At 43.5% G+C, this 14,842-nt stretch overlaps 1 protein-coding gene across 1 annotated transcript in view; it reads left to right on the forward strand.

The window, feature by feature from the left end:
* The window catches only part of PTPN4 (protein tyrosine phosphatase non-receptor type 4), a 685,809-nt gene that overhangs the window by 211,379 nt on the left and 459,588 nt on the right, over positions 1-14,842 (forward strand). Inside the window, exon 11 of the mRNA XM_029605153.1 lies at positions 6,352-6,415. Within this exon, the coding sequence (XP_029461013.1) occupies positions 6,352-6,415 (64 nt within the window). The remainder of the gene's footprint in view (positions 1-6,351; positions 6,416-14,842) is intronic.

Below are 14,842 nucleotides of genomic sequence, written 5' to 3' on the forward strand. Positions count from 1 at the left end.
GCATCAAACCCTAATCTCTCAATCTTCTCGTCGCTCCCAATAGGAAGATCCCTTTAGGTGTGCCCCTTTGGAAGCAACCCACCCCTACAGTATGGATTGCTTAAATGGGTCCTGCAGATGATGTCAACAGGGAGGAGATGTCATCACAGTGGACTAACCACCAGGAATAGGTGGAAGGTACATCAACAGGTTGGGACCTAGCTCAGCAACAGGAGTCCCTCATGACATTTGTGCGATCTCTGCAGTGGCAGCATTGTTGTCAACTTCCCCCAGCAAGGATACTACCTTTACAGCATCTCTCAGCCTGCCTGAGTAGCAGAAACTGGGCAATTGAGGAACTGAACCCATATCTCCTTCATGGCTGTTTAATAGCACTGCCATTGATCCATCAGGCTAGCTACATGGTACAACTTTCAAGTCGGTAAATAATAGAAAAAAATGACTAAACTGAGTTGTAATGCTTACCACCTTAAAATTTTTCCAAACTCTGAAAAAAAAATGTCCTTTTGTTGAGATCTCTGACGTGTTTTCCCCCTAATGCTCTGAATTGCTAGTGTAGTAGAAGATCTCTGAAAATGCTTCTTTGTTTCCCTACCAAGACATCTTATGGCATGTTGTCTCACTTCACTGCTGGATTGAACCTTGACATTCAAGATGCTCTTCTGGCCAGGGAAACCTTTAATAAATCCCTTCAGTGAATGTGATGAGAGATAATCTGTTATAGTCTTCCTTTATAGTTTTTGAGGGTTTTAAAAATCATACTTTTTTCCTAGCTGTAGCAGTATGTCTACTTGCATTGCTATTCATCATTTAGAACCCAAAAACTGAACTGTCCTGATCTTAGAGACCCAGAGCAAACTTTAAAGAAATTTATTAAGACCTGGGTGACTACAAATTGTAAATAAATGTTTGTCTACCCAAGCATTATATTATGCTATACAATGCCAGAATTTCTGCAAAACTGAGAATCCCAGAATGCTTTATTTAATATGCATTAAACCACTGTTATGCAACAGCGAATCCCTCTATAACCTTTAATAAGTAGTTTGATCAGTTATGGCTTAAGCCCTGTACTTTCCTTGTTCATTCTTTCTCTTTATACTTCTCTTATTCTATCTTTAATTTTTTTTCTTTTTAGTGTATAACACATTATTGCTGTTGCTTCTCTCTTACCATGTTAAGCTCCTAGGATAACAGCATATATATAAATGACTCTTCAAAACCAAACCTCTTTGTGGCTTTGTGTGTTAAAGAAATGAACAGAACCAAATGTGCTTTGGTTTGATTACTTCTAAAAGTATATATTTGGCAGATTTTATGATTACTTTTCTCTGGGGAAGGTGTCCTCATTTGGTGGAATTGTAGCATGTTTTTTGTTTAATGATTGTATATTAAGGTTCTTGTAGCACTGCCTTTCATATCTGTTGATACTGCAGAAGCAGTCACTTTACATTGAGAAAGGAGGAAATAGGATCAAATAGAAAAGTTTCCGAGAAAGTAAAGTTTTTCCTGAACCTGAAGACATTTATTTTGGATAACTGAGCAATTCTGAAATAATGCAAGGGTCTCAGTAATAGATATATTTATATGTTTATTTGTTTCGCCTTTTGTGACACTTCAAAGTAGATTGCATTCAGGTACTGTGAGTATTTCCCTGTCCCTATAGGGCTTATTATCTAAGGGGCTGGTGCAATACAGTGCGTTCAACCGAGCGCACTGTATAACCCGCAGTTGAACGTGGGTTGTATAAGCATAAGTAATCTCCTTATGCAATAAGGGGATTAGCGCCTCTACAACACGCGTCTAATGCAGAGTGAAACTAATAGCGCTCATCACATGCAAATGCATGTGAATGAAGCTATTTGCTATTCACTGCCCGGAGCAAGCGTTAATTGCTGAGCGCTCCTAAAACTGCATCCTACTTAATATCATTGGGATATTAAGTAGGACGAACAACTCTTAAAAATAAAAAAAAGTTAAAAAAACAAACAAACAAGAAAAAAAAAAGTACCTGCAGTCAGGTGCAGGAAGCAGATGCTCAGTTGACAAGCGTCCGGTGCCTAAACCCCTGGCACATCCACAGGTTACGTGACTGAAGAGGGACCCCGCGTGGACGCATGGATAGTGGCATGCTGGGCATGCTGAGTGTGTCAGTCAAAATTTCTAGAAACATTGACAAAAGTTTTCTGTGCCGGGCTCCATCTGATGTCACCCATGTGCGAGGACTAATCCTACTGTCCTAGGAGAATACCTGTTACAGGTAAGCAACACTGCTTTATTCTTGCCCTTTGTTGCCTCCAATCCAACCAGTTTCTAACCCAATTAGTCAATTTGGAACCTATATCCAGGCTCAATTTTTTTTTTTTTTAAATAAGTTACCTATGTGTAACAATGTCAATACTCTTGCTGAAATTCAAATACACTACATCTAGCACTCTCCCCTGATCATCCAGTAAAAGAAATTGATTAAATTTGCTTGACAAAATATACTTTTGGTAAAACCATGCTGCCTCAGATCCTGTAATCCATTGGATCCTAGATACTGCACTATCCTCTCTTTCTCTTTTTTTTTTTTTTTTTTTTAAACTGATTCTATTAATTTATTTAGCTCCAAGCTCAGCCTAATTGGCTTGTAGTTCTCAGACTCCTTATTTCCACTTTTCTGCAGAGGAACCACATCTGCCTGTCTCCAGACCTTTGGAGCCACGCTGAAGTCTAAAGAAAGATTGAAAACGTTGGACAATGAAGCTGCCAGAACTTTCCTAAGTTCTCTTAATATCATTGATGTATCCCATCCAGCCCCACTACTTTATGTACTTTTAGTTTTGTTAGCTCCTCACAAGCACAGTTTTCTGAATATTGATGCCTACCTTACTTTCATTCCTATTTGTGGCCGTTTTCTGTGGTCCTCTTCTGAGCCATTATTCAATGAACATTGAGCAGAAATATTCAACAATTGCACTTTCTTCTCATTAGCTTCTACATACAGTGGCTTGCAAAAGTATTTGACTCCTTAAAAAGTCAGCAGATTTGTGTGGAATATAAATGACACACTTATGCTCTTAAAGTAAATTTTCAAAGTAACAATTCATTATGTCTCTATTTTTTTTTTTTTTAAATAACAAAAACTGAAAAATGCTTCTTGCATAAATGATCAACCCGTTCAGGCTACTACTTGATAGAACCACGTTTTGCTGCAATAACAGCTTTAAATCTGTTGGGCTCTGCAAACTGTTTACAAGTGATTTTTGCCCATTCTTCTTGGCATATTTACTCTAGCTTCTTCAGGTTGATTGGATGATACTTAAGGACTGCAATTTTCAAACAGAACCACAGATTCTCGATTGGACTGAGATCTGGACTTTCACTTGGCCATTGTAGAACATTCACCTTTTTGTTGTTCAACCTCTCCTGTGTTGCTTTGTCCTTGTATGTGGGATCAGTGTCCTACTGAAAGGTGAACTTTCTCCCATGTTTTAGTTTTTTTTTTAGCAGACTGAAGCAGGTTGTCTTGCAGTATTTCCCTGTATTTTTCACCATCCATCCTTCAGTTTTAACAAGTCTTTACTGAGGAAAACATTCCCACAACATGATGCCACTCCCATACTTCACTGTTGAGATGATGTTTGCTGAGGAATGGGCAGTGTTAGGTTTGTGCAACATATAATGCTTTGAATTCTGGCCAAAAAGCTTCACTTTTCTCATTTGACCACAAAACATCCCACATTTTAGCTGGGTCACTCTGATGCTTTCTGGCAAACTGCAGACGTGCTTTGATATGGCTTTTCTTCAGTTATGGCTTCTTTCTAGCCACCGTCAGGCAGAGCTCTTGATAAGTTTGACTGGTGCACTTCCACTCCAGTCTCAGCCGCTGAACTCTTGTAGCTCCTTCAAAGTGATTTGTTGGCCTCTCTGAGGCTTCCCTCACAAGTCTCCTCCTTGCTCTGACGCTGAGGTTTGAGAGGTGGCCTTGTGTAGGCAGTGTCTGGGTGGTGTGATGCAGCTTCCATTTCCTCACAATTGATCCAACACGTGGGTGTTAATTTAGAGCCTTTTCCTAACTTGTGCATGTCTGTAATTTTGTCTTTAATTTCCTTAATGCTCATTGATCTTCATTTTCACAGCTTTCCTTCAGATTCACAGTGGTACTAGAAATGGGGGTCTTTTATCCAGAAATCTGACCATTTTTAATGAATCACAGATAGAGGCCAGTTGTTAAGGCAATATCTTTCATCTCTGTAAACTTGGAGCTTCCACAGAATAGAGATTGAATACTTATGCAAAAAATGAATTATGATTGAAAATTTACATACTGTCTGGAACAATCTGTGTAAGTGTAATTTGTAATCCACCCAAATCTGCTGACTTTTTTTAGTGGGGGGGTTTGAATATTTTTGCAAGCCATTGTGTATCCACCCTCCGCCCTTTTACCTTTGAATCTTACAACTCATTTTTGCACTTCCTCCTGTCACTAATGTATCTTTAAAAAAAAATTGTCAGCCTCTTTTACCATATTAACTAGTTTTTCTTCTAATTGTACCTTTGCTTTCGTGACTACTTTTCCAGCTTCTTAATTTTTTCAGGAATTGTTGCATTTCTTAGCTTAAGATTTACCATACTAGGTCAAACCAAGGCCAGTATCCTGTTTCCAGCAGTAGCCAATCCAGGTCACAAGTACCTGGCAGGATCCCAAGGGGTAGATAGATTCCTTGCTACTTATCTCAGAGATAAGCAGTGGATTTCCCCAAGTGCACTATAATAATGGTTTATGGACTTTTTCTTCAAGGAACTTGTCGAAACCTTTTTTAAATCCAGCTACACTAACAGCTTTTACCACATCCTCCAGCAAAAATTCCAGAGTTTACTTACGTGTTGAGTAAAAAAAATATATTTTCTCTTATTTGTCTTAAATGTATTACCTAGTAAATTCATTGCACAGAAACATAGAAACAAAGGTTACCCCTATGCTTATCAGTTTACCAGAATGCTAAATTCAGGACCTTTGTTGGTTGGTATTTGCATTCAATTCCTTGTTACGCATTGCAGTTTATTATTTATTTATTTATTTAACAATTTATATACCGACCTTCATAGTAGATTACCATATCGGATCAGTACCAGTTGAAGTAGAGACAGTACTGGAATTGCATCAAAGGATTAGGTTAAGGGTAGTAACCGCTGCATCAGCAAAGAATGTCTATTTAGCTTCTACAATGCTGCAATCATAAACATTTACTCTGATAGGGCCGGATTTTGAAAGGGTTTTGCGCATCGGGCCTATTTTCAAAAGGCCCGGCGACGCGTGTAAAGCCCTGGGACGCGTGTAAGTCCTGGGGCTTTACTAAAGGGGTGGGGCATAGGCGGGTTGGTCCAGGGGCGGGGTGTGGGCAGGGCAGTCCATTGGCGGGGTCAGAGGCTCCAGGCACAGTGGGGCGTGGAAAGGGTCAGAGGCTCCAGGCACAGTGGCCATTTGCCGCTGTGCCAGGGATCGCGCGCCGGTAGTTGGCAGGCATGCGCAACTTACTTCAGCCCCAGCCCTCCTACCATGTGACAGGGGCCGACCGTCAGTACCTGTGACATAGTGAGGGCAAAGGCGATCGGCGCCATTTTGAGTACTGGCATGGACGGCCAGCGTGCAGGAGGTCTCTCCCGGACCCCCGCTGGACTTTTGGCAAGTCTTGTGGGGGTCAAGAGGCCCCCCCAAGCTGGCAAAAAGTCCCTGGGGGTCCAACGGGGGTCCCGGAGCGACCGATGCCAGTACTCAAAATGGCACCCGATAGCCTTTGACCTACAATGTCACAGGGGCTACCGGTGCCGTTGGTCAGCCCCTGTCACATGGTAGGAGCACAAGATGGCGCCGATGATCATGTGACCGGGGCTGACCAATGGCATCGGTAGCCCCTGTGACATTGTAGGTCAAAGGCTATCGGTGCCATTTTGAAACCGGGTGTGAGTGCAGGGGATGGCTCCCGGACCCCCCACTGGACCACCAGGGAGTTTTGGTAAGTCTTGGGGGGGTTCAGGAGGGTGGGGGGGGTTTGTTTAAATTTTTATTTAGGTGGCCGTATAATTCGGGGGAAGATTCGTGTATTCATGGGGAATCGCGATACGTTTCGCTTCCCCACGAATACTACGAATAGTGTAATATATGTTGCGGATCGTCAATACGGCGAAAACGAATGCACATCCCTAATAATGAAGCACAGTTTGCACAAACCTTTGGCTTAAGAGCCTTTCTGTAAATAGCTGCATGTTTCAATGTGCATGACCTAGACGCAACAGCTTTATGCTGTCATACAGTATAAAGAAATAGGCTGAGTTTACTGATTTTGTTTTGTTTTTTAATTCTAGGTTGAAGATTGTAAAAATTTCTTTTAAGTGCAAACAATTTTTTATTCAGCTTAGGAAAGAATTGGTGAGTATTTTACAATTGTACGTTTGTCTCTCAATCAAATCAAAATGATTTCCATGCAGAAAAATAAATTGGTCATCTGTTACTCCTAATACTGAGGGTTAATTACTTTACTGATTGCTATCATTTCATCCATTAAGTGAGGGATACCAAGTGAGCTTAGATATATTTATTATTATTAAAACTTTTAAAGCATCTCTGTCCTTACCAAGTTTTTTTTTTTTTTTTGTCTTTTTAAAAGAGCAGACATGGAGTCCTTAAGAAATCCTCAGAAAGAGGCAACTTGTTAAATGTTGTTTTTTATTTGATTACACATTTGTTTATATCACATCTCACTGTGTATAACAGGCTGTTGTGTGGTGTTTGTGTCTGTCCTGACAGCCATTCTGTAGCTGTATGCAAGGTGAATAGCATGTGCTATTTGCACTTAGGGCATGGCTATAGCAGCTGTTGAAAAATAAAACCTGCTTTCCACCCATGTTTGAATAGTTTCAGTCCCCCAGGTCATCGTCTTCCTCTCCCTCTTGGAACAAGGCGAAGGCTGACGGGATAGGAGTGATGCCCAATTGCAAGCTAGTGCTGAATAAGCCTTAACGTTTTTTAGTTGGGGGAGGGGAAAGGAGACATTACTTGATTGGCAGGGGGTTTTATGTCGGGATGAGTAGCAGGGACAGTAGGAGATATATGATTTTGCCACATCAGTTTTTGATGGGCAGCTCCACTAATATATTTCTATTTCTCTATTGGCAGGCAGCTACATTGAGCCACATTAATGGAGTATATGACTTGCATTGCATGTGGCATCAGAGGACTTTATAGCTCACGGGTTGACAACCACTCCCTCCTAGCACACACTTTCCTCCTGTGTTTCAAAATTCATGAACTGGCTGTGCTAATACTGCACAATTTTGAAACTGCTTGCATTACCAATATTTGGTAAGGAGCTGTGTCCCAGCTGGGAGGGTTTCTCATGCTTGTGTGCTAATAGAAAAATAGCAGTATTATGGCAGAAAAAGACCATTATGGCCTATCTAATCTGCCAACCCATACCAACTATTCAACTTTAAAATCCCTTCCGTTCCCTCAGAAATGCATAGTATTTATCCTATGTTTTCTTGAATTCAGATACAGTCCTTGTCTTCATCATGCATCCACTAAACTCTCTGAAAAGAAATTTGAGTCTACCCCTTTTCACCTCATTTTATCACCCCTCGTTTCAGAGCCACCTCCTTTCTGTTGAAAGAGGGCTGCCTCCTGTGCATTGATACTGGTATTTAAGTATCTATCATATCTCGCCTTTTGGATGCAGATAAACTATTGAATCATTCCTGATTCTCTACCCTGTTACAGATTGTGGTATCCTGGGCAAAAAAAAAAAAGACATGAAAACGAAAAGAATTAGTCCAAGGACTGATCCCTGTGGCACACGGCTAGTAACGTCACTCTCCTAAGAGTGAACTCCCATTTATCACTTTCCTTTGATGTCTCCCTCTCAGATTGTAATCCAGTCATTCACTTTAGGGCCCATACCAAGATGCTCAATTTATTTATAAATTGCCTGTGCAGAGCTGTGTTAAAGGCTTTACTGAAATCCAGGTGCAATTCATCTAGCGCTCTCCCTTGATTCAACTCTCTGGTCCCCAGTCAAAATTGATTAGATTTGTCTGACAAGATTTCCCTCTGCTAAAGCCATGCTGACTTAGATCTTGTCATTCATTAGATTCCAGAAATTGCACTACCGGACTAACTGGTTGATAGTTACCACTCCTCCTTACTTCCACTTTTGTGAATAGGATCTACATCTGCCTATCTCTAGTCCTTAAACTACTCCTGTCTCTAAAGAAGCATTGAGAAAATTAGCCAGCAGAGCTGCCAGAACATCTCTTAAGTTTCTTTAAAACCCTCTGATGTATCCTATCTGGCCCCATCCCTCAGTCTACTTTTAAGTTTAGTTAGCTCCTCACAAACACATTTTTCTGAAAATCGATTGAGGTTAACTTCACTTCCAGTCCTATTGGTGTTCATTTTATGTGATCCTGCTCCTGGCACTTCCATAGTGAACAAAAATATTTGTTAAGCAGTTTCACTTTCTCCTCATCAGCCTCTACACGTCTCACAATGCCACTTTTGCACTTCAGCCTACCACTAACATATTTAAAAAAAAAAAAAAGTCTTGTCCCCCTGTTTTACTGAATTTGCTATATTTTTGCTTCCAATTTTTGTATTCCCGATTACTTTCCTAGTTTCTTTTAACTTTTCTAGATATTGTTGCTCGACGTCGTCTTTCTGCAATCTCTTGTACTTCCTAAACTTTAACCTTTTTTTTCTTTACCTTTTCAGCTACTACTTTAGAAAACCGTAGCGGCCTCTTTCTCTTTCCTTTATTTATTGTCCTACCAAAAAAAGTTAGTTGCCCTCATAATGGAGCCGATTTTAAATTTTACGCACGCGGGGGTACATTTGTGCCGGCGCATGTTATAAAATCCGGGGTCAGTGCGCGCAAGGGGGTGCGCACTTGTGCACCTTGCGCGTGTCGAGCCCAAGGGGAGCCCCGATGGCTTTCCCCGTTCCCTCCAAGGCCGCTCCAAAATCGGAGCGGCCTTGGAGGGAACTTTTTGGATCCCCCCACCTTGCCCTACCTAAATCCCCCTCCCCCCCACCACCACCTTATCTGATGGAGTTACGCCTGCCTCTGGCAGGCGTAACTTGTGTGCGCCGGCTGGCTGCTGTGCCAGAGGACTTGGGAAAGCCCCGGGACATAAGCACATCTCGGGGCTTGCGCATGCCACCGAGCCTATGCAAAATATGCTCGGCGCGCGCAGGGATAGGTTTTCGGGGGTTACGCGCGTAACCCTTTGAAAATCTACCCCATTATCTCCTTTTAGTTTTGCTCACTGCTCTTTGACTTTCTGTAGATTTTCTCAACCAGCTAACGACTTCTTGAGGTACTTGCCCATTTTAGTAAAGTTAATTTATTATTCATGAAGCCTAGGACCTTCACCATGTCTGAGCGCACACCCACCTGATTTGCAGTTGTTGTTTGATCCATCAGGAACCACATCCTGCTAGAACAGTGGTTCTCAACCTTTTTTCGGCCGGGACACACCTGACAGATGGTTCTCAAGTGCGTGACACACTGAACATGTGACCATCACGGGACAAAATGTAAATATACATTCTGCATCCTCAGGAACCACGTCGACCCCCAAAAATGGGTGCAGAGCAGAACTAGAGCATTACCCATACAGCTCACCATACAAAAAAAGATTTTCTGGATCTGATGACATCTCAGTAAAAGCAAAACAAACTCTTTATACTGGCAGGCACAATACCCCTCCTTATGAAAAGACAGTAATTTACCACTACAAATACTTAACCAGGCCCAAAACACTAATACACCTCCTATTGGGAAAACAGAGCAAGCCAAGCTTTTATAGATACCCACTTAGAAATAATTGTAAAACTATACTAATAAATGTTACAAAACAGCTGATGAACAGAATAACATCCAACAATTAAAAACTTATAAAAATTAATAAAAATTGTCTAAATATCAAAATATTTCAAAACAGCAGACACATCACATAATACACAATAATTAAAATGGCAGTCAATCAAGAAAAATAAACTTAAAAAGCTGCCTTTACTTACCCTTTCCAGCAACTCTCCTACTCCTTTCCCTTGCAGACCAATAGCACTCACCAGAAGCAGCAGTGGCTGCTAAAGCTATGTCCTCACAGTCCTCTTCCTTAGGACCCACAACCAGTCACAACCAGTCTCTGTCTCACACAGACCAGTAACTTCCCTAACTAGTATCTCTTCCTCACACACACCAGTCATCTCCCTGACCAGTCTCTGTCTCTCACACACACACCAGTCACCTCCCTGACCAGTCTCTGTCTCTCACACACACACCAGTCACCTCCCTGACCAGTCTCTGTCTCTCACACACACACCAGTCACCTCCCTGACCAGTCTCTGTCTCTCACACACACACACCAGTCACCTCCCTGACCAGTCTCTGTCTCTCACACACACACCAGTCACCTCCCTGACCAGTCTCTCTCAATCACACACATGCTCTCTCACTTACAACCACACACACTGCCACTCATGCACCCATTGTACCACACACACACAAAGCTGCCACTCACCACCCAGGCACTCATTCTATCACAGGCACACAAGCTCTCACTCATGCAACCAGGCATGCATTCCAACACACACACACACACACACACACACACACACACACACACACCTGCCACTCACGCACCCAGGCACCCATTCTAACACACGCACACACACACAAAGTTGCCACTCACGCACCCAGGCACCCATTTTACCACACACACACACAAAGCTCCCACTCATGCACCCAGGCACCCATTCTACCACACACACACAAAGCTCCCACTCACGCACCCAGACACCCATTCTACCACACACACACACCAGCTCTCACTCACGCACTCAGGCACCCATTCTACCACACACACACCAGCTCTCACTCACGCACTCAGGCACCCATTCCACCACACACACACACAAGCTCTCACTCATGCACCCAGGCACCCATTCTACCACAGGCACACACAAGCTCTCACTCACGCACCCATTCCACCACACACACACACAAGCTCTCACTCATGCACCCAGGCACCCATTCTACCACAGACACACAAGCTCTCACTCATGCACCCAAGCACCCATTCTACCACAGACACACAAGCTCTCACTCATGCACCCATTCTAACACAGGCACACAAGCTCTCACTCATGCACCCAGGCACCCATTCTACCACAGGCACACAAGCTCTCACTCATGCACCCAAGCACCCATTCTACCACAGGCACACAAGCTCACATGGAGCCTCTTCTCATTGTTTGGCCCAATAAGCCTGGCCTCCACTTCTCAGCTGCCTCTGGCTTGACCTCCCGCGTGCACAAAGTCTCTCCAGCCGCCTCCTGTGGTGCGCAGGGTCTCTCAGCTGTTCAGCTGTCGGCAGCGGCGCACAGCGTCTCTGCATTCTTCGGCCCCGCTGGCGTCAGTGCGCAGGTCTCTTCATTCTTCGGCCCCACTGGCGTCGGCGCGCAGCGTCTCTTCATTCTTCGGCCCTGCTGGCGTCGGCACGCAGCGTCTCTTCATTCTTCGGCCCTGCTGGCGTCTGCGCGCAGCGTCTCTTCATTCTTCGGCCCTGCTGGCGTCGGCGCGCAGTGTCTCTTCATTCTTCAGCTGCCGCCGCCGGCGCGCAGGTCTCTTCATTCTTCGGCCCCACTGGTGTCGACGCGCAGGTCTCTTCATTTTTCGGCCCCGCTGGCGTTGGGGCACACGTCTCTCCGCTCTTCAGCCGCTGCCGGTGGCGCGCAGGTCTCTTCATTCTTCGGCCCCGCTGGCGTTGGCGCACAGCTCCTCTTCATTCTTCGGCCCTGCTGGCGTCGGCGCGCAGCGTCTCTTCATTCTTCGGCCCCGCTGGCGTCGGCGCGCAGGTCTCTCCGCTCTTCAGCCGCTGCCGGTGGCGCGCAGGTCTCTTCATTTTTCGGCCCCGCTGGCGTCGGGGCACACGTCTCTCCGCTCTTCAGCCACCAGCAGCGGCGCGCAGCGTCTCTTCTTTCTTCAGCCCCGCCAGCCTGGCCTCCAGCGGTGGCGCGCAGCGTCTCTCCATTCTTCAGCCCCGCGCCTGGGGAGAAGGGAAGCACAAGCGGGGCAGTGGAGGAGCCGTGACACACCTGCCGGTGCTTGGCGACACACCGGTGTGTCACGACACACCGGTTGAGAACCACTGTGCTAGAATACAGCCACTGCCAGTTTAGGCCTTCAGCTTGGTTTTCTTTTTCACCTTTTTGGCTTTGTTCTCACTCACTTTCAGTTGGGTTCTTTATTTTTTTTCCTAAATTGTAACTGGTTAGATTTTTAGGCACTTTAGAAGTTTTACATCACTTTCATATCAGTTTAACACATTATTGCAATTTTGGCTCTATGGAACCATATTTTGCTTGCCAAGTCTAGGGGATTTTTTTCACTTTTGGGATCTCTTTTTCACTTAAAGTGAATTTATTTGTTTTCATTGGACTGCGAGAGAGCTATTGACTTGTATCTAAGACTAAAAGTTCCACCCAACAGGCTGGACTTCTCATTGACTAAGAATACTATCACTAATTATGTATCAGATATATTCCTCATTGTTATGGCCTGGCAGGTTTGACTTTAGAAGGACATGGCAAGGCCTATGCTATCCAGACAATGGTAAAACCATTTGCAAATGTAAAGTTCGCCTACTTAGAAGAGATTTGCAAGGTTGCAATGTGGAGATCCATTAATTCATTCTTTAATCCATGTTTTCTTTAGCTGGTCCTGGGGTACCCACTTGCCAGTCTAGTTTTCAGGATATCCAAAATAAATATGCATAAGATAATTTGCATGCAGTGAATGCAAATGTATCTCATGCATATTCATTGTGGATATACTGAAAACTGACTTGCTAGGATGTACTCCAGAACCAGCTTGAAAAATAGTGCTGTAATAGCTAGTGCTTTGGTATGGCTTCTTGTCACTGTCCAAGGTTTGGACTGACTTTCCAGAAGGGTCTGTGTATGGAGTACAGCTCCTACCCTTACTTGGGCCCATTCCTGTTTTTGCCAGGTTGTTTTCTTTTCTGGGTAATCAATGTTCTGTTTTTAGAAAAAAAAAGGTTTACTGTCTAACAGAAACATGTTTTGTGTGTTCTTCCCATTGGTGGCATTCATCATATCTCTCTGTTCTGCATTTGAAGATAACCCTTAACCTAGAAAGTTCTGTGTCTCACAGTAGTAGCTCCTTTCCATTGGAGAAAAGGTAATTTCTTACCTGTACAGTTATTTTGTGATAATGGCTCTTCCAGCAAGCTTACCACACATCACCTCCCATTACATAAATCCTTACTGATTAAATAAGTGATTCTCCTAGAATCTGATACGCGACTTATGATTTATTTCTCGGATTACGTTGTATGCCTATCGATTTTGTACTTTGACTCGGCTATTTATGTACTTATCTTTTGTATATAGTTTTAGTGATATGTATATAGTGATTTTGCTGTTCTCAATTTTATGTAAGGGCCCTGCCCAAAAGTTAACCTGTTTGCAATGTTATATGTAAGGGTTCTGCCCAATGGTTCCTGTTTAACTGTAAACCGATACGATGTGTGAACGGTTATCGGTATAAAAAAGACAATAAATAAATAAATAAATAAATAATAGCAGTACAGTGAGAGACATGACCATTCCACTTTTCCATTTGGCAATTTGTCGAATCCTCTAGAGAGGAGTCCTCTGACTCTTCAGTGTGGCTCATTATATTATTGCTGTTCAAGAATAATTATTGTAGATAAGCAATTATGTTTTATGTATATATTTTCATGTCTGTGGAAGCTAGCTATTTGAAATGTTGTGGTAAGATATCTCAGAAGGTTGTTTGATTTATTCTGTAACTTCATTTTATTGCCACTGGTAGAACACAAAACAAAAAAAAAAAGAAATATAAGATGTCCCTTTGGTTGCCTCAATAAAGAAATATTAAAAAAAAAGTCCCCTTTGGTTTTTATTTTACAGGAGGGGGATTTTCTAATAGTTGTGTGCCTCCCAAGTCATGTTGCTAACTACTGAAAGAAAAGCTGCAATTCTTCTCTTCCCTTTTGTTTATGGCTTAGATCTTTTGGTCAAAATGGATTTTGAAATATTGTAATTACATCAATATTTTTCTTAGAATTTTTTTCAGATGTTTATTAAAATTAAGTTGTGATTTGTGAAAATATAGAATAATTTTATTTAGCTGGTGTGAGATCTGAAAAAAAATGATGGGGGGGTGGGGGGGAAGGCACTTATATTAAATCATTACCAATCCTGCCATTGGGAACATGCCTTTTCTCAGCTTGCATACTTACTGCAGTGTGTAAAAGTATGGTGCTGTTACACTGTGGGGTGGATTTTAAAAGGGTTACGCGTGCATATTACACGTGTAACCCCGAAAACCCGCTCCTGCGCATGCCGAGCCTATTTTGAATAGGTCCAGTGACGCGTGTAAGTCCCGGGGGCTTGAAAAAATGGGCGGGCGGGGGTGGGGTGGGTGGTCCGGGGGTGTGGCCAGAGGCCTCTCTACTGCTGCTGGGCCCGGGGATCGCGCACCGGCACTTGGCCGGTGCGCGCAACCTATGCCTACCCAAAGGCAGGTGTGCAGAAATAAATAAAATAAAGGTGGGGGGGATTTAGGTAGGGCTGGGGGGCGGGTTAGATAGGGGAAGGGAGGGGAAGGTGGGGGGCGTGGAAGGAAAGTTCCCTCCGAGGCTGCTCCAATTTCGGAGCGGCCTCGGAGGGAACGGGGAAAGCCATCAGGGCTCCCCTAGGGCTCGGCATGCGTAAGTGTGCACCTACCACCAGCGGGTCACTGCCAAA

Source organism: Rhinatrema bivittatum, chromosome 6 (genome assembly GCF_901001135.1).
Source record: "Rhinatrema bivittatum chromosome 6, aRhiBiv1.1, whole genome shotgun sequence".
In the NCBI taxonomy this organism is placed as follows: Eukaryota; Metazoa; Chordata; class Amphibia; order Gymnophiona; family Rhinatrematidae; genus Rhinatrema; species Rhinatrema bivittatum.